This window comes from Colossoma macropomum, unplaced genomic scaffold, assembly GCF_904425465.1.
Source record: "Colossoma macropomum unplaced genomic scaffold, Colossoma_macropomum, whole genome shotgun sequence".
Taxonomy (NCBI): domain Eukaryota; kingdom Metazoa; phylum Chordata; class Actinopteri; order Characiformes; family Serrasalmidae; genus Colossoma; species Colossoma macropomum.
This window is the reverse complement of record NW_023494809.1, coordinates 10,382,759-10,404,033: the sequence shown is the minus strand read 5'-3', so window position 1 is coordinate 10,404,033 and position 21,275 is coordinate 10,382,759. Positions and strand designations below refer to the sequence as shown.

At 37.6% G+C, this 21,275-nt stretch overlaps 1 protein-coding gene across 2 annotated transcripts; it reads right to left on the bottom strand.

Annotated features, from left to right (window-relative positions):
* Window positions 1–2,193: 2,193 nt before the first annotated feature.
* On the bottom strand, window positions 2,194–21,259 carry tap1 (transporter 1, ATP-binding cassette, sub-family B (MDR/TAP)). 2 transcript variants are annotated; one of them, XM_036558527.1, is made up of 13 exons: window positions 21,142–21,259; window positions 17,714–18,051; window positions 15,813–16,005; window positions 14,241–14,355; window positions 13,918–14,048; window positions 12,810–13,015; window positions 11,564–11,761; window positions 10,720–10,848; window positions 9,810–9,998; window positions 8,422–8,595; window positions 6,683–6,842; window positions 6,218–6,354; window positions 2,194–5,045 (listed from the first exon to the last, which is right to left on the bottom strand). In XM_036558527.1, the coding sequence occupies exons 2-13, from the start codon at window positions 18,038–18,040 to the stop codon at window positions 4,806–4,808; spliced, it is 2,199 nt and encodes a 732-aa protein (XP_036414420.1). In that variant the 5' UTR covers window positions 18,041–18,051; window positions 21,142–21,259; the 3' UTR covers window positions 2,194–4,805. The 2 variants fall into 2 exon arrangements, with proteins under 2 accessions (XP_036414420.1, XP_036414421.1); XM_036558528.1 differs by lacking the exon at window positions 21,142–21,259 and adding an exon at window positions 20,798–21,064.
* Between the last annotated feature and the right edge of the window lie 16 nt (window positions 21,260–21,275).

Below are 21,275 nucleotides of genomic sequence, written 5' to 3'. Positions count from 1 at the left end.
GGTTCTTCAGATTGATGGAGAATGTGCTGTACATGGTTCTATATAGAAATTGTCCGAACATTTAAGAAAACCGTTTTGCAAAAAAACTTATTCAAGCATGAAATGGTCCGATATATCATTCATGATTCTAAATAAAACCATTTCCGTTACTAAAGAACCTTTTTTTTCTCGTTCAGAAATGCGCATTTGGGACAGGCTCCTGCAGCGCACAGGTTGTCGGACATGTTATCAGACATGTTATCAGTAGTACTGTTTTCTTTTAAATGACTTAATTTGTTTCTTTACAGTGGTTTAACATAGATTGCAAGCATAATGCACCAATATGACAGCTCTATAACTCTAAGATGTGTTATGATTGAGATTTTTAGTCATTGTAGACATAACATGCTCATTTTGGCACTTAACAGGCCTTCACTCATTAGACTTGCTCATTAATACACATTACTTCATTAGCAATGAGGATTTGATTGGCTTTTTTGCTAGAACATATGTAGAAACACCGCAGCAGATCCAGAGCAAGGTAACAGTTTTCGTAAATCCACTGTAAACTCCCCCTGGAGTTTCCGGAAGCAGTAAACTTCTGTTTTCTGCCATTTGTGGAAATATAACAGAAGAGCTTCAACAGACTAGCTCAGGGTTGAGAATTTTTATTGACAAAACAGCACAAAAATATCAAACTACAATCAGAACATTTTGGATTTGGACTTCATGTCCCTGTATCTTTCGTGTTATGGAAGCAAAGTAAGCCTTTTCTCAGATAAAACAGCTTCAGCTCTTATTCTTCGAGTCCTTTTAAATCTCCAGTTCTCTAGTTTGTTGGTATATAAATACATAGTAAGTTAACACTGGTCAACAGATCTCTCTTACTTTCTTCTGCAAAATGCACTGATTGTACCTTTAAAGCTGGTCACTAAATCTATTACCCATAATTCTTATGCAAAACCTAACAGAAAAAAATGATCTATGAGAAACTTACAGACTGAGCAAGTAAAGCATTCACAGCAGGGCCAGCATTTCTGACTGACCTCTAACAGGTTTCCCAGCAGCAACCACTGTGATACATATGATGTGCTACAGTGCTCATGGGAAATTTAAATGTGTTTTACAAGAGAAAAGAGCTGGAGATTTAAATCTAGAGCATAGCAAACACGTTTAATAATAAGAGGCATGCTTGTGGTCTCATGGCTGGCCTTTTGTAAGTGGTTACTCTTCTGTGCTGCAGCTAAGCTCTTCTACTGTTTTTGTCTCTTCAAATAAGTGTTTATGATATTTACACCTAATTTAAAAATCCTAGAATTCAACATGATCTCAAGACATAAAACATAAAACCAGAAAGAAATGCAGACATAGGAAAGTTAAATAAAGTGAAAAACAACAGCAACAAGCAAATTTCTCAAATAATGTAAAGTCAAAATCACTTTAACGTCAATCATTCAAACAACTTACTGATGAAAATTTTGTGTTTGTGTATCTGGGGTCATACAGTACTCGCGATATTTCCAAACACAGTTTCTGAAATTTCCTCCCATTGAAAGCATGCTTATCACCTCTTTCTAACAGCAAAGTAAAAAGTTTATTCAGTTGTTTTGGCCCTTTGCAGCATCAGTGCGCATTCTGTCTGCAAGTTACATATCAACAAGCTTAAAAATGTGCAGTTTACAGGCTGCATGCATGGAACAATGCGCCTCTTATCCTTAGACACATGAATGTGACTGTTCACAATGACAATGGCATGCAAAAGGTGGGTGGAGATATTATACAAGAGGCTGACTATATATTCCCATTTATACAATTTTCCACTTATGCCTGCTGCAGTAGACCAGCCAGGACATGTTCGGTGTCCAAATTTTGCTTCTTTAGTTTAGCATTACACTGTTAGAAATAAGGATATTGTGCAGGTGGATTTTTCGTTCATCAAGGCACAAACAATGTAAATGTACCTTAAAGGTACAACCACAAACAGTGGTTTTGAGGCCCGATTGTGTACCTTAAATGCGTTTTTCCCAGGTATCTTTTCATAACCTAATGTTTTATAATAATAATAATAATAAAATAAAAAGCCTGGAGACGAGACGGGGTGTGTGGAGTCAATACAACTTCGACAATATAATTTCAATATTATGGTACAATTATGTTCCCTGACTAAAGGTACTGAGATGTGCCAAAGGTACTGGGGTACCACCCCAGTGACAAGAGGGGTACTGCCCCAGTAACAGTTGAGTACCTCTTTTTCTGAGTGTAAAGCTACAAAGCTAATGTTGCTAACAAACACACTGAAAAAAACACATTTCAAGGCACAATACAAATATTTAGTTAACACTGGTCAAATGACCTCTCTAAAGCCCTACCCGGATGGGATTAGCTGTCCATGGGGAGGTGGGGTAATGAAAGTTTACCTCAGGAAGCGATTTGCACGGGATATTACATCTCGGTATAAATGATGGGAGGGACTACTCGATTCATGCACCACCTTCTCTCCAGAAAAAGAGTAGAAAAGATGTTAAAACATTTAATTTAGCCATTATTTTACTTGCGCTAACCATTATCTTTCTATCTGAATGCAGTGCATCATTAGCATTGGTGCTAGCTTGGGAATTCAGAGCAGTCAACTTCAGTGCATAAAATAATTTTTACATGTTCTGAGTTGTACATATAAGACAGGACAGTAATGTTACAAACCAGCCTGATTTTAGCCACAGAGAACAACGAGGCTGAAGTTGGCTTCATATTTGCCAGCTTCTTGTTCAAATTTTCTCATTCGACCTTAAACAGCACAGCAGTTACATTCTGGTGCCTCAGGTGTTGTAATACTAACTGCTCTTGCTCAAACCACATCATCAAGGTCACACAGACTTGATGTGGTTTAGCCTGTTATTCTCCAGGGTATACTTTGGTTTTTCCATCTGAATTTACACGATCAAAGGCAAATTATTCAGTAACCGCATGAAGTAAATGTAAATTTTTATTTTATTTATTTATTTATATTTTGTCCCCTCAAATTAATAGAAAATGTGTCTTATGATCATACACATATTGCTATATGCTTATAATTTACTCCTGAAAGCCAAAAAAGTGTTGTGACGAATTCCGACTTCACATGCACACACCGGTTATTTTTTAATAACCGTTTTTTTTTTAAACTGAGGATATATTTTAAAAGACAGAAACAACAGAAATCATAAATGTGACCTAGCATCCATATGCCTGCGTGAGGTGCATGCACACGAAGGGGAGTCACTTACATTTACATTTACGGCATTTGGCAGACGCTCTTATCCAGAGCGACTTACAGTTTGATCATTTTTACACAGGTAGGCGAAGGTGCTGTTAGGAGTCTTGCCCAAGGACTCTTACTGGTATAGCGTAGGGTGTTTACCAAGGTGGGGTTTGAACCCCAGTCTACAGTGTAGAAGGCAGAGGTGTTACCCACTACACTATACCAACCACACTTGCTATCTAAAGGGGCTGCCTGCAGCATTTGGCTACATTTTTGTATTTCACAGTAAGTCAAACTGTGCTCTAAACCACCTCGACAAGTCTGAGTGCTCCTAATGAAGTTCTGTATGCAGTTTGAGCGGGGTGAGAGGAGTTTTGCGGATATATTTACAGAAAAGATTTGGGTGACTATTGACTTCCAGTGTTTGTGAGCAACATTAGCCTTGTAGCTCCAGGGCTAAACTGAGAAATTTGGACATCAAACATGTCTTTGGCTGATCAAGTACATCTAGACTAAGTGGATAAGTGTGTAAATTGGATATATCACCAAAACCATTCCTATAAATACAGCTTCAGTGGGAGAATATTTGGATGAGCTTGTTTGGAATATTCTTAGGCCAGAAACATACTCAATGCAAATATGCGAACGCAAATGACCACACCAAGCTAACACACTGCAAATGCACAAGCTCAATGTGAGTTTCTACATTACTGTGATAGTTAAAACACTCAGTACTCAAGGGGATGAGAGAGAGAGGACAAATTTGGGCCCAGTTTCCCAAAAGCATCTTAGCGTTAAGATCATCTTGTTAGAGACAGTGTTCACTACGATGCTCGCTCTACCATTTAGGAATTGTCTTTGTGCTAAGATGCTTTTGGAAAGCTCAGTCCAGAACATCTATAAACAGGATCTTCTGTTTCTCCAAAAGCCACAACAACTAAACATGTGGATAGTAGACGAGTGCGTTCTGCTTTACTTGTTACTGGAATGAAGAGGAGACAGAGTATTATATTTTATACAAATAAACCGGTTCTGCGAGAAACTTGTCAAACTGCTGGTCCGCCAGGAGCACTGACCAGGAGAAAGCAAGCTGCCAGAACAGGACTGCTCAGCCAGGCTTGGCTGCCAATATAGCGCCCCCTTGCTGTCATGCTCAGAATGCAGCTTGAGCATTCTATTGATTATAGAGTACTAAGGCGTGAAACTAACTGTGTAGCTTGAAGCGCATGCATTTACATACTTGTATGAAGTATGTTTCTGGGATTAGACATAGACTTAGATATGCATGTCTATAGCACACTGTTATGCAGTACATAGTGCTTTGAACTGACCTGATTCAAACATCAGTCGCACCTAAATCATATGCCTCAAAATTGTCTTTAAGTTTACTTCCTTTTGGCAGTAATTGCTCATGTAATGTATTTTATTCATGTGCAACTGATACACACATTTAAATCAAACAAATCCAAATAACTACTTTTTTCTGACACATTTGTACTACATTTCAGTGTATAGTGCATTTCTAATACGACCTACAGACTCTGCTTATTGTCAGGTTGTTTGGTTTGTTAAACATGCATCAGGCCTTTCAGGAAGACGAGTTGCTGTCCGTTGTTTCATCCGTTTTGCGATAGAAGCTGGTTCTCTGCTGCTGTACGAATTCGGCATAGGGTCCGTTCCTCTTCAGAAGCTCAGCATGGCTGCCCTGCTCCAACACCTCGCCAGCCCGCAGGAAGACCACATTATGAGCCAGCTCCACTCCGCTCATCCGGTGGGTGATGAGGAGAACCGTGCGGTCCGAGTTTGAGTTCAGCACAGCCTGGTGAACCTGGAACACGAACATATACAAGTCACTGTGGTGTCGTTTAGTCTGAAGGGTAAGGCTGTTATCGTCAGTTAACTGAGTAGTCAAAGCAAATTGACCTGTGTTGTTGAGTCTCTACTGCACTAAAGCCCCAATGAAAACATTCATTCAGCTGATTACTTTCAAACTGCTCAGCCCATATACATAAGACCAAGATGAAAAAAATGAACATTAAGCTTTAGAAGCCTAAAGTAAATTAAATTACATAATAACTCAGACAGGGTGTAAATAATTAACCCATTCATGTCCAACAACTAATTTTAATATGATAAAGAAAAAAGCCACTGAACTCGTTCTGGTTGGTCTACAATGAAATTATCCGATGCCTTGGATGAACATCTAAACCATTTGAATTTTTTTACATGTAATATTTTTACGTTTCATTAAAAGTTAGTATTTCTATGTGAACAAAACGTGTGAAAACATTTTTTTCAGATTTCAGACAAATTCAGAAAACGTGGACCTCATGGATTTTTTTCCTTTTCACTCTCCTACCTATTATTTTCTTCAAAATGTCTGCCTACCACATGACAGGACTTATTATTATTATTATTATTATTATTATTATTATTTTGTGTTAATACCCTAACCCTCATCCTATCCTAACATTAACCAAACATCTAAACATCATCTTAACCTTGGTCCTAAATTTAGCCCTGGTCCTAACCCTAATCCTAATCTTAACACTGCTGAGTTTCATCAGATCCATACGGGGCTATTCAAATCAATTTGACTGGACCGGCCTGTGATCAAGCTGGGCCTACCTGTACGCTATTAAGCAAGCCGCTGCAAGTGCTTGTCAGTTTTTCTTATACGAGCTAAAGGCTCTTTGACACACAGGGCTCCAAAGTTGCCCTGAAGGTTTCTTTATATTAGATATACTCACTAGATGATTTCACTTACCAAGTTATGATGTGTGCAGTGTTGTTCACACTACCATTTTCAGTTTCAATTTCTCTAAAAACCTATTCTGTGAAGGTGTTGTGCTGCTTGGCTGATCGCCTGTAGACACTGCAGCTGTCAGTGACGCCAGTCAACTTCAACTCCAATATAAATATAACAAGCACGATAAGATAATGAGCCCTTAGATCTGCTGTTGCGCGCATGATCTGATATGACACGGTAGAGTTTCTCACCAAATGTACATTGTGGTCATCCAGGTCACTGGTGGCATCGTCCAGCACGAGGATCTGCGGCTGTCGAATCAAAGCTCTTGCTATGGCTATCCGCTGTTTCTGACCTCCAGACACTTTGCCTCCCTTTTCTCCAGCATCTTCAACACACACACACACACACACACACACACACCAGTAGAATGATTAAAATAACTGCACAGTTAAAACTAGAGTTGCATCGATACCAATACTGTTACCGATACTAACATTCTGATACTCGCTGATACAAAGTGATGTAGATAGAGTGTATAGTGTCGCGCTAATGAACAAAGACGGTGAAATAAAACTAAAGAAGTTTTAATTTTAGCGTAAAACTAAAGAAGAAAACCTTGGATACTGATCATCTATCATGAGGTAAAAGATAAATTGTGTAAGTGTCATTTTTGGCTTTAAATAGTGGTAAATTTCTTGTTCTCTTTAACTCACCGGTGTCATAGCCTTCTGGAAAGCTGCTGATGAATTCGTGTGCACTGGCCAGTTTGGCAGCTTTCTGCATGTCTTCATTGGAGGCGGCCACTCTGCCATATTTGATGTTCTCCTTGATGGAGCGGGCGAACAGCACTGGTTCCTGGGACACCACGCTAATCTGAACAGGACGTGAAACAACAAGCTGAGTACAACAAGGGCCAGTAGTAAAGGTGGTACTGTTTGGGAAAATCCTTCAGGTTTTGATAATAAACTCTATAAACTGTATACTGAAATACACTCAATCGTTACATGAAATGTATCTATGGCCTGTAATTGTTAACACCTATCTGTAACGCTCAAAACAGACCTGTTGTTTTTGTTGCTTTTTATATTATTTTTTAAAAAGCCAATTAGGGATCATTTCATAAAACAAGATCTCTTAGCAAGATAACCTCAACAAGGTAAGATGGATAATACAAGGGGAATTCCACCAATTTTTCAAAGTCACAAATCACAGTGGCCACTAATAAAAAATATAAATTGCATTGTAAATAAGCAGAGTTAGCCAAAAAGGTTGTTAATGTTGAGAGGCACCCTAAACTAACTTACAATATTAACTTATATTATTCTATTTGAATTATTCTATCATCATATGATAATTAACCTCTTACAATCCCAGGCTTATTACAGACTGGTTCAGCTATTCTTAAGTTATAGAAGTGTGTAACAAAACTTTGGATCCACCAGTGGGCCCAGGCCATTTAAGAGGTTAAAGGGGAAATCCACCATTTCACAAAACTTCCACAGATTTAAATGCTTTAGATGCAAACAAAGTAATTCAGAGTGATTTGGTATGAAACACTCTGTTGTAGATAAACATACAGAGTCAGAATTGCTCACAGTGGTAGGGACAGGAACCAGACGTCCACCTCTAAAAGTTCCCTTATAGAAAGTCACTACATGAAATGGTTATGAATACACTGCCTGATGCCTGAAACATTGTTCAAGGATAGTTTTGAGAAGGTTTTGGCATAAAGCATATGCAGGGCATTGTGAGGCAAAATAGTCCCTAAAGGAAATGTATTTTTTTCAGATTCACCACTATTTTATCATCTTTAATATTACATATAAAAGCTTAGAAGACACATGTAGGTTCATGGGTCATTTTCAGTAGTAAATAAAATATATATTTGTGCTGTACACAAGTTTTTGTACAACTTCTGTACAATTTCACATCAAACTACTCTGAATGACTCTGAATCAGATTTAATTATGCAGACATTTTAAAAATTAGATAAGAGTAAGGATGAGATGATTACCGAGTTTAATGATGTACATTAGCGGTGCTGGCCATGATTTAAACTGTAGTGTAGTGTGTGGTAGAGATGTACGATACCACTGAATCCTTGAGTATATTCTAAAATATCTAGTATTTTTTTCAAAACTAATTTTAAAGGAAGCACTTCACATCATCTTTTGTGTACTTTTTTGGAGTTGTAGGGTTAGGGTTAGGGTAATGTACTGTGAGAGATTAAAATATAATATAATAACTTTAGAATATACATTAACGCTTTTTAAACATTTTCCCTGTGTTTTAGCAATTTAGCAATAACATCATACTGTAATAACTGTGGTCACTCATATCATCACAGAAAAAATTAATATAATCTAATCCAAAGATCAGACATGTATCAGATACAAAAACACATAAATCAGAAATAAAAATTACGTCTGTGTGCAGCCACTGATGTAATTACCTTCTCATGCAGGTACTGGTCCTTGTAGCTCAGCAGTGGCTCTCCGTCCAGTAAGATCTCACCACTCTGGGGCTGGTAAAACCTCTCCAGCAGACGGACGATAGTACTCTTGCCTCCATCTGCTGGACCTACAAGGACAGTGATCTTCCCTGGCTTCAGCTCCAAAGAAACACCCTGCACACAGCCACACATCAAACCCATATAATCAGATATTCAACCTCAGCTGAAAAGGGAATGTTCTGCTCAGTAGCACTGCAGCGATTAGTCACAGTCGACAACCTCAATCATGAAAAAATATACAGTTTTAATTTTAAACAGTGCGTCATTTACTAAATTGGTCTCTGTCATTGCAACAGATTTCAATACACTGTAGCAGCTGGACAGCATAGTGGATAACACCATCACAACATCTTCATTTTACCAGCTGCAACTGCTATTTCACATTTATTTGTCTCATTAAATTCATCCATGTATTATGGTGTTTATCTGCAAATCAAACACCGCTATTATATTCTTAAGGATGCGCAAATTAACCTACATTTTTCAAGAAAATGTAAATGTGAATAAGGTGAAGCTTTAAATTTATATTTCAGTAGCTACATTTACATACATAATGCGTTAATAATTCGACTAATAGCTCAATCGGAAAAGAATACATTCATGTAAACACCTCAATTGGACTAGACCAGACTGAGACCATTGGCAATACAATTCCATTCAACTGAACAAGGTGAGTAATTCTGTAAATAGTCAGTTAAATAGAAGAATAATGACCATGTAAACGCCTGTATCTGATTATATTCCCAATCGGAAAGTGTAAGTACGTTCTGCGCGAATGCAACATAGCGAAAGTTTATAACGTTCAACATGGCAGGAACAGAAACTGGTCTGCAGAGGGGACAACGTTCATGCTTTGATCTTTAAAAGACGGCGGTGGGACGGGCGCCCATCTTATGTGTCTCAGAACACGACGACTTCCTCTCACCCTTCTTTAATAAGTACAAGTGAAGTACGTTTTCCTGAGATCCTGACATCCCTTAAAGTTATTAAAACACAAGCACTGCTCACTGCTGCTCGTCTCACTCTGACTGCTGTCATTGTAACATCTACACTAAGTGGTTCCCTACGCATGCGTGTAATTTTGGATCGAATTACTTGTAGTGTGCATGTAAACAGAGATTTTCCATCAGACTGTTGAGCAGAGTGAACATATAAACACTTCAGTCTTAATCTATAATCAGAATGTATTCACTTGGATTGGCAAAAATCTTTGCATGTAAACGCAGACACCAAAACAGGAACAGCCTGTAGGTTAACTGATTACAGAAATAATCCACAGTCTCAGGTCCACTGCTCAATAGCTGTTTGTGCTTGTTTTTCTGCCCCACCTTGAGAACATTCTGTTCAGGCCTTGTGGGATAGGCGAAGGTGATGTTGTTGAAGCGAACATGACCCTGAAGTTTCTCAGGAGCTAAAGATCCTTCAGGAGGAATATCCGGCTTCCGGTCCACATACTCGAAAATCTTCTGTGAGGCTCCAATAGCCTTCTTCACGCGAGGGTAGTATGACATCAGAGCCTGCAAAAGCAACAGGAATGTTCAAAGAAGCAACTCAGTTAGAATCTATACACTACCATTCAAAAGTCTGATAAGCTGGAAGAGACAAATAGCCGCATTTAAATAATGCTATGAAAAACTATGAATCCATTGACTTCTATTCAGCATTTCACACTCTGTGCTGCACTAAATCCAATTAAACAGGACTAATTCTGCTCTTCTTGCACCAAGTTTGGAAAGGTTTTAAGTGCTGACAATGTCCGCGACGCACTCAAAAAGCATACCATGTCACATTATGATGTAATTTATCATGATAAGAATAAATGAACAATAAATGTTGTCATATTGCTCAGCTCTACACCATAGTGCTTTTTGATTTTGGGGGAACAATCAATAGTTTTAGAATAACAACAGAACAACAAAAATGACTACATAATAACTATACCATATTATCTATTTATATTTCTTCATTAAGTTTTCTGCCTGATCACCACTTTTCAAAAACAAAGCATTCTAAATAGCTTTATTCTAGATATTTATCTTATTAGAATTTCATTTTGCATGTAAATTTTTGCACACTGATTCAGTAACACACGTCCTGCTATTTATTTTTTTAGAACTTTATTCTAGATATTCATTTTATCAACTTCATTCTAGGAATTAATTTTATAAGAACTTCATTCTGGATATTAATTTAACATTAAATCATTTTATTAGAAACTAGAACAGTTTTCAACTTTACCTCCATGGCAGAAGTGAACTGAAGTTCGTAAAGAACGAAAGACACCAGATCGCCGCTGCTGACATCATTTCCTGCCACCAGCTGCCCCCCATAGTACAGGATGCAGACTTTCAAAGCCAGAGTAGACATCTGATCAAAAAGAGTGATTTTCAGAAGCATGTTTAAAGAAAGAAATACACTAACATCTAAAGTGCACAGCGATAAATGAAAGGTAGCAGCAGACAATAAACACAAACACACACATACTCACACATAACCTGTCATTTAACCAGTGACACAGAACTGTACACACACACACACGTGTATATATATATATATATATATATATATATATATATATACATATATATATATATATATATATATATATATATATATATAAAAGAATGTTCACAGGACAAAACGTATCGGGTTCTGAACACTTTTATTTAACACAGCGTGCGATAGAGGCGATTTTTCGAAAACCCTATTTATTCTGGCCATAGAGCAACGGAGCTTAGACCCGGAGTTCCTAATATTGGCATAACGAGGTCTACAGAATGACGTACGACTACAGTGGTCTATTGTCGCTCTAACAATGTGTTCATCACAGAAATTAAAAAATACAATTTATCGTGCAGCTCAAATATTCTATGTTTTATTTTTTTTCCAATATATTTTAACTCATCAAAAAAAAAAAAAGAAATTGTGCACTAAAATTTGCAGTAAAATGCTTGTTTATTCTCTGTGCATGACATTTAACATATAATCACTTAGAAAATCAATAAACTGTAATTTGCGTTATTTTGTTTTAGATTTTTCACATGTAAATGTCTGAAGAGTAGATTTAAGATCTGAGTCTTACGCTGTTGGTCCAGGTCGAGGCAGCGTAAGCAGCAGCTTCAACTTTGTTGAGTGAGTAGGTGTCCTCCAGGCACTTCCTGTACCTCTCCGTCTCTCCATCCTCGTTGGCGAAGCTCCTCACAGTCTTCATGGACGAAAACGTCTCCATGGCAACATTATTCGCCTTGGCCAGAGATTCTTGCACTTTTACAGAATGTGTCTAGGAAAGATACATTAAAGGTTGTCACTGAAGCCTCTGACCTGCTAAAGATCTGATTCTTTACGAAAAATGAATCAGTGCATCATGAAATCTGAGATTTCACCATGATTCACTGCAATTTGGGTTTATGTTTACAGAAACCATTTGGGTGACTATTGAGTTCTAGTGTTTGTTAGCAACATTAGATTTGTAGCTTCAGTTCTAAACTAAAGAAGCAAAATTTGCTCTCCAAACTTGGCTGATGTCTCAGCTGAACAACTACGTCTGGGCTAATTATAAAAAATGTAAATAACATTAAATTTTTTGCCAAAACACATCAGCAGTATCTAAGGTGCAGTTAAAAAGACTGCAGTTAAACAAAACAACAAATATCATAAAATGTTTTTGCATCTTTTAAACAACACATTAATTTGGAAGGAAATTAATTTTTGTTAAACACATGCATTAAAAATATTTTTTCAAATATACTGAATAAACATAACTAGTGGACACTGTTATAATAGCTTACAATCAATTTTACATTACAAAATTTGATGCAGTTACATCACCACAATGCAGCAATATTTTTAGCTAATCTCCAGGTTATGTACTTAAAACATGAATACTCCCACCCAGACATTGGATGCATTAAGCGAAACTGAGTTGTTTTCTGCATGTGAACTTGGTATTCATTGTATATATCGTCATAAAATACTTGTTTAGTTCTTTAGAACTGGAGCAGCAATTCTAACATCGCTAACAAACACTAAAACTCAATAGTCACCCAAACCAGTTAAGTTTTGTTTGTTGTATAGTTCACAGTAAGTCACACTGTGTCCTAAACCACATCGACTAGTCTGAAGAGCTGGAGGTAGTTTGAGTGGGTTGAGAGAAGTTTTGGGGATGTATTTAAAAAAATTGATTTGGGTGACTCTGAACTTCTACAGTTTGTTAGCAACATTATCCTCGTAGCTCCAGCGCTAAGCCGAAAAGGCTAAATTTGGCTGATCGACATTTGGGTTGTGGTAAACTGGGGACAAAGTACAGATACCAATCTTTTTTAACCAACCTGGTAGAACCTTCCAGTAAACTCTGGGATGATCCAAATAACAGGAAGGCCGAGGATGGTGAAGATGGTCAGCCGGGCAGAGAGATACAGCATGGAGCTTAGCAGGAAGAGCATGCGGAAGGAGTACCACATCAGCAGACTCAGTTCCTCACTCAGGCTTTCGCTCATGGTGTTGGTGTCCGTGGTGATCCGAGACACAATCTCACCTACGCAGAACCCAAGACGACTAATAAATATATACTCTTAAGAGGAGTTTATTAATCACCTGCCAAGGAACACCTCAAAATAAAGTGATACCGATATATTTCTTGTGGGCACTTAAGACTGGAACCACTTAGAATTATCCATAACAAAAATTAAGTTGATAGTTAATCTTTTTTTTCATTTTGTGTGCCAATCCACTATCCGAAACTACTTCTACCGAAATTTCTACATTTTTACCGACTGAAAACACTGAAATCATTAATGCTGGAAATGCAGGAAGAGGCAGTAGAAGAAGAAATGGATGAGTAATAACCACAGCAAAGTTATCATTTTTCTTTGAGCCAGTCAAACTCAAAAATATAGATACTGGTTAACTGCCCATTCTGCTAAAAAGGCCTAACCTTGCTTCGTATTTCAGTCCTATATGCGACACACAGTTTTATTACTGATACATCTTTAAAAAAAACACTTTACAATGTCCTATTTTGGTTATATGATCTGCGCGGTCACTCTGACAGACAGCAGTACATGGCAAGAAGGATGTGGCTGATATGGCTTTTATTATTTTACTGCACCATGAAAGACATAACAGCTTGTTGCACAGATTGATCATAGTGGCAAAGGGAGGAACTAAAGAACGCATAATAGTTTTATTAGCTGATAAATAAGAGGTAGACCAACAATGTCTCTGATAAACTAAACTGATAAACCAATAACGATCAAATTTACTTATTTATTTTGGTATTTTTGCTAAAATGATTATGAGGCTTTGTTCTGTTATATAACATTTAGCAACCGTTCTAAAAATTGAATGAGATGGAAACATATAGTGATTTTTGGACAATCGTAAGTAGCATCATTTTCTGCAGGACTTTGTAGACCTAAGTATGTATAGGATAGTTACCTGTTGAAATCTTATCAAAGAAGGCGATTTCCTGTTTGAGCACGCACTGGAAGACCTGACTCTGGATGGAGGTGTGGATGAGGCTCATGGTGATGTTATAGATGAGGTCACACACAAACTCAAGCACAGCACTGCAAGAGAAAACAGGTGGACACAGTGGTACGTTAGCATTTAAGGTACTGTATCGCTTGTTATAATAATAATAATACAGTAATGCTCCTCAGACAAATGCAGCAGTTTATGAGAAAGGTTGTGCTTTGGTTGTAATGCAGATGTAGCTGTAACATCTGTAACACTTTGTGGCCCACAGAGTTGTGTTTTACCTCATGATTGTCATGACAGACATGACCTTGATGGCGTTACTGAAAGCCTCAGGTTCGTCCTCTTTCATGATCCAGTCAGTCATTTTACCTGTGTAATGAGGGATCGCCATCTCTCCTGAGGATCAACAACAAACATTAAATTTAACACAAATCATAATTACAATTTAATAAGCTTAATAAGACACAACACACACGTTTATACAGGTTTAATCCAGTCGAATCGAGAAGTTTGCCAGTGATCCATTCTGTGAGTTTAGTGATGGGCCCTTAAATTCATTTAAATCTGCTACAGAGGAGTAATGGCGTGTGCATGGATCTATCCCTTGGCTAAAAGGACTGATATCACATCTCTCTGTATGTAGACTGATTAAATAGTTACATATAGATATTGCAAACTGCACTGTCACTTTGTTTATACGTCCATAAATACTGCATATTGCTCTGTCACTTGTTTATACTCCCAGACATATTGCACAACTATTAAAATTATGTTGTCATTTACAGTGTTTAGTCACTCCACTGCATTGTCACCTGCGTAATATTTATGCGATTTTACTTATTCTCACACTGCACATCATATTTTCTGGTTGTATTAGTATATTTTATTATACATCTTTACTTCTTCTATCTATGCATGTGTATAATAGCGTACGGCAATACTTTTGCTCTTGTTTTGCTCTTTATTGTACTTTGTGCTGCTGTAATTGACAACTTTCCCTCTGGAATTAATAACGTGATCAATCGATCTATCAACTATTGTTAACATGATTTTAATTGTTTGCCTTTTTGTTTTAAAAGTAAAGATATGCTGCAGAAAGGCATTTTTGCAGCGTTCTATTCAAGAAACACATACAGAAATTCATATAATTTAATGCATTATATGCTTCCTATGCTTCCTACTCAGAGCTGTGTGGATGTGTCAGAACGCATAATGATCGGCAGCTGCTTCTCTCAGGCAACATAAACAACCACTGGCAGTGGTGAGCAACACAGCCAATTGGTGTAGTCCGGCCCTACACATTTGAGGCTTCCCCAGCAGGAAATTAAACCACTCTTTTCTCAGCCACTGTCTGATTGCTGAATGAATAAGAGTAAAATGGAGAACAAGATGTCTGACAGTCATTTAGAGATCTAATTACATTTTGCAGTTTATACTCAAAATCTCAGGCTTTCATCTTACGATGCATAGAATAATATATATAAACATAATCATAAGATGTTGACGGGGCTTTAAAAATTCTCCCAACAGCAGAAACTTCAAATCATTATAAAAGAAATTATGTTCAAACATTAACGATACTAAAACTTATTTGAAATAAAAAGTGAAACAATAAAACTGGCACAAAAAACGTTTGGGAAATTCCGACATGGAGTGTAATTAGAATCAACAACAGTAGTGAGACGTGTGTTTTCACCTCAAGTGAAAGTGAAAGTGGCACATTATACTGTTACGTTCTTTTACTTTTACTGCTGGATATGCTTTTGTATATTAGGAACGTTTATAGTTCATTAACCATGGAGGGGATAATAACAACTGAAATCACAATAAAAACAAAAGGTTAGGTCTGTTACCGAGGGAGGACAGGATCACCAAGGAGATGACCGCAGTGAAGCGGTTGCGGTACGGCTTTAGGTATCCAAGCAGCCTCTGCAGGGATGTCTGGCCTTTCTCGGGGGCTTTCACCTTAGCCTTTGACAAAATGGATGGGACGTAGCGTTTCCACAGCAGAAGAGACAGAGCCAGGACAGCATAGCCCTGCAGCAGCTGAAAGGGTGTTCAACATTTTGTGAGCACAATGTGTTTCAGAATGACACATACTACAGCCTACTATACAAATTAGTATATTATGACTTCACGCACCACAGACAACACTTCATTTACGTCAAAATGGCCAATAAGTACAATCTATTCATTTTTTAGTCAGGGAAAATGGAGGAAATTACACAGAAGCCTCAACAACTAAATATAAAATCAAAATTTACAGCAGTGTGAAAAATACTCCGTGGTTTACATGGGTCCCCTGTTGGCTGGCTACTCCAGCGTTGGCTGGCTGCTAACTCCCTCACTATAGCAGCACTGATGCTTCCTTCAATGTCAACAAAATGTTTGGTTTAACAGTTCCTCTTCTGGGAATGATCTTTTCTAGTTTGGTAATTTGCTCTTCTCCTCTTCTGTCTTCAACTTAAAAAACGAGTAACAGTTCACTCTTTCCACCAAACCCGTGGGAAAACTGGGCAAGTTTTCAGATTTATAGATATGCTGCTGTTTTTCAAGTATTTCAGAGGAATCTTGGGCATAGTTACAGTTGCTAAGCTATGAAGGACCAACTGGGTGAACCAATTTGCAACAGAGCAGTGCTGTTTCTCTAGTTAGTTAACAATACCAAAGACCGAAGCTCCTGGTTGATGGAAGAAGCAGCTAAACAATGACAGCACAAAATTATACTAAGTTTATTTTCAGAGACCCCCAGACTTTTGATTCAGAGACATACAGAGGATCCATAAGGGTTAATCAGGGGGTTCCAACCCCCCTTCTAAGAATCCCCTGTATTTCGCACCTTGATTTACAATACTTACTGTGCCGACCTTTGCCTTTATTAAAGGTTCAATTCTTTTCAGGAGATCAGATTTTCAAAGTTATCTGCAGGGATATTTTTCCAAACCTTCAAAGTTTAGTCTTAGAAGTTGGTTTTGCACATTCTGCTTCTTACAATCTAAGGCTGTGTCTACATTACCAGGTTGAAGTGGAACAAATCTGATTTTTTTGCCCTAATGTGACTCAGATCTGATGTTTTCAGGGCTGTGGGGACGCGCAAAACATCTTTTTAAATTCAAATTCAAAAACCTGAGCCACTTTCATACGTCGTCCTAAATCGAATACATATCCGATTGGTGGCCATGTGACCTTAATGTGAACGCTCAGATTGGAATTCATCTGCTTTTTTCCTACGCATGCACCATCATTCAGCGTTACCATGGCAGCAGCAGCAAGCACACGACAAAGCCTGCAAATGGCCTTCATATCGCTAATGAGCAGCTGAGAGATCTTCACGATGAAGGCTCGTTCTGCTCGTTAGATAGTTTGCTGTTCACGATACACATGATTCATTCCTATGACGTTGCTGAGTAGGATGTGCGCAAGCGGGTTATTTCGGCATGCCGGTTTGTTCACATTAATGACAGATTTGACCCATAGCACCTTAGTTGTGGTGGTCCACCAGATCTTGCAGGTGGGTTTCATGAGTATCACTTTCTCTATAACATTTAATAATGTTTAGAATTCCAGTTTTGGAAATTTCTGTGTTTTTCCCTTTACGGAAGGGGATACCTGTACTTAAAGGCTGTTTTGACCAAAAAAATTAAATCAATGAAGGGCTTGAATCTGGCATAGTTCTGTAGATTATTTCCATTGTTTTTTTTAGAGCTATAACGTTACATCCAAAGTCATTTCAATACACTCTCTAGTTTCTTACCGCTTCCCAGGTGTGCCATCCCCACAGAAGCTCCACCGTTGACCAGCCACACGCCCAGAGAAACGTAATGTAGGCAGGATACAATAAACCGTGAACAGTTACAGTCTGGACTCCCTCAAAGCTTTTGAGCCAGACTGGGCTTCCAGGGTAAGAGAAGACTGTGAGGAGAAGCAAGCAGACCCTCAGCAGCCCCACAGCCCAGAGTGTGATAAACGCCTCCGGGACCAGCAGCGAGGAGAGCTGCCCCACACCGAGCGTCTTCACCACACACACGTCCACACACAGCAACAAGAAAAAGGACAGATACGACGCCATCGCAGCCTTCATTCCCCACAACACTGCAAAACAAAAATACAGCATTTTTCAAAAAGGGATGAATAGTTGCAGTGAACAGTTTAGCAAACAGGCTGATAGGAAAAAAATAGTTGAATAGATGCTTTTATGTGCATCCATGTACATGCACACTACACTAGTACTTACAATGAGGCATACGTATATATGTATGTATGTATATACACATACACATATACATATTTTATATATATATATGTATATGTACATATATTTATATATGCATACATATATATACACATGTATGTATGTGTGTATATATGTATTACATGTGCTTTTTCACTATTGCTACACACATTGTAGTATTCTACAGCAGCATGTATTATACTTCTAACCAAGGAAATGTTTCTTTTATTATATTTTATATTACAAAATATAACATTAAATTGAGGAGCTATATATTTATATTATATTGCTGAAACCTAGGATGTTATGCTTTATTTTTTCTATATACTATATATTATATGCATTGTTTACTGTTCTAAGCTTCCTGTAATGCTTAATAACCATATAATTGAATGTTGCTTGTGTTATAACTATGTAGTTTAATTTCTCACTTATTACCTCAACAATATGTTCCTGCTCATTACCTGCTTAACCCTACAGTTTTATGTTTAATTAGAATGAGAATCAGAAACACTTTATTTTGCCGAGTATGTTACACATACAAGGAATTTGCTTTTGGTGTGTCACACATGTAGTAATAAACTCAGGAAAAAGTAAAATACATCGAAATAAGTAGAATATAAATTTAAAAAATAATAACAAGAACAGCCAATGGAGCTCAAAAGATGTACATATAAGATGTGTGGATATCTGTACATATCAGATCAACTGCTTTATCAATTGCTTTAACAATTAACAGTATGAATTAAAAGCCAAAAAATGTTGAATGTTCTTCACAAAAGTGTGACAGTCATAATGATTAGATGCACTGTTGTAAATGTTGAAATTGAAAATTGTTAAATGTAGATAAATAAGAGTATCTCGTCCTTCATCCTGGACAACACCTCTTCCAGCCACGTCCTTCTGGTAGAAAATTCAGTGCCATCAAAGCAGCACAACCAGACATGCAAACAGCTTTTTTTCCCCAGAGCTGTAGCTCATTAACTACAGTGGACACCTCCTTACTGTATTACAGTCTCTCCTAATGCTATTTGCACTACGGTACAGGTGTTTTTTTTTTTTACAAATATTTATATCGGCCTATTAAAAGCCTAAGGCGGTCACCATGTCCAATGCCAAGCCTGGGCTAAAGAGGTATAAAGCCCCCCAGCACTGGTCTGTGGAGCAACTGCATTTTCTGAAGGGATGGAGCCACATCCAAATGGCTTTGGGATGAGTTTTGGCCCAGAACTGATCATCAAACATCAGCAACAAACACACAAACAAATCACAGCAATGATTTCACATCTAGTATGAAGCCTAAGAAAAAAGAGTACGGAATGTAACTGCAGTAAAGGGAGACAAACTCCCTATTAATACCCTTGATTTCAGAAGACACGCTGGATGAGGTGGTATCTATAAATTTTAGTATTTATTGTGTTAAAAGTGCATGAAAAGTAAAACAGTTGAAAAGGTTTGTATAAATCTGTGCAACTCAAGATTTAACATGGTTTTAACTTTACATACTTAACTTTAAATATTTTTTTCCCAGTCAAAATTTACTAACAGTCTGTTTGCTTGTCTGGTTTGTTGAGTATGTTTCATGTCACATATATGTGCACCCTCCAAGACAAATTCCTTGTACATATGACATACCTAGTAAAATAAAGTGATTCTGATTCTGATATTTCCCTAAAATTTAGACTACTGAGAAGTTACAGTGGTGCTCAAACACAGACAAACAATTATACCCAAGGAAGTTTTACTTTCACTGTGTGTTACTGATGTAAAATTATTACTGCAAATGAAATAATGAATCAAATAGACGTAAAAGTAGCCACCAAAATCTAACTGAAGAAAGAAAATGATGTCAGGAGTTCTTTGTAGAACTTATCATCAGACCAAAAAAACGTAATTAGAACTAAATTAATTAGACTAAAACTGAACTGACGAAACCGAAATTTCTCAGAAATGTTATCTGAAAAGACTGAGCGGAAGAAAAAAAATATCATTTCAAACGCTTACAGATCCAAAGAGAAATAAACCGAGTACACTCCGAAATAAGATGGTTATTCAAGGGTTGTTCAGTAAAGTAAAAGGTTCTATTTAGAACCATTAGAACCATTTCATGCTTAAATGGTTCTTCGCCTGGGGAAATAGTTCTTCGGGTTGATGGAAAACGTGTTGCAAAAATGGTTCTATATAGCTACAAAAAGGGTTCTGCTCGTGTGTCAAGTTTATAACAGTAGAAGAACCCTTTTTGGTGCTATATAGAACCCTGTTCAAAAAGACACACGTTCTTCATCAATCTGAAGAACCATTTCACCATGCCAAGAACCATTTAAGCATGCAAATGATCCTATACAGAACTCATGGTTCTAAACAGAACCATTCCCTTTACTAAAGAACCCTTAAAGGACGCACTTTAAGAGTGTATAACATAGTTTAGCTTATTTTTAACGATTTCTTTGCTTTCACTTTCACTTAGCTAGGTTACATGAGCAACAGTTCTAACCTTGAAAATATACGTTACAAAAGCTATACAAATCGTTTAACCTTAATTTCAAGGATTATAAGCGATAATATGCAAAGTTAAATAAAACAATTACAGTTATAAACGATACTTACGTTGTGAGGCACCTTTAAAGGTGAACGCCTGATGAGGAAAATAAGCTCTTTGGCTAACTTGCTAGTCCTCTCAGCGGCCAAACGTTGAAGCCCGAATGCTAAAAACTCAGGGTTTATAAATATATAACTAGTTTTTATCTACACAGACCTACAAACTGGAAAAACAGCCCTGAACGAGGTGGCGAGGCTGTTCAGTTCAGGTCTGCCCCGGCGAGGGTTTCGTCAGCAAGCTAGGTTAGTTCACCCACATGAAACCGAAAGTAAGACGGGTGGGAAAGTCCCCACGTTTTTCAAACCGCCTTTACACCTTTAAAGATATATTACAAGCTTTTGTCGGTACTTACATGGAGAAATGACATGTTTGAAAGCTCCAAACTGCAAAATAAATCCAAAAAATAAGATGAAACCGCAGCGTCGAGTAGACTTGCGGCAGTCACAAGCTCTCCACCATTAGAACAGGCAAACAGCAAAAGCGCGA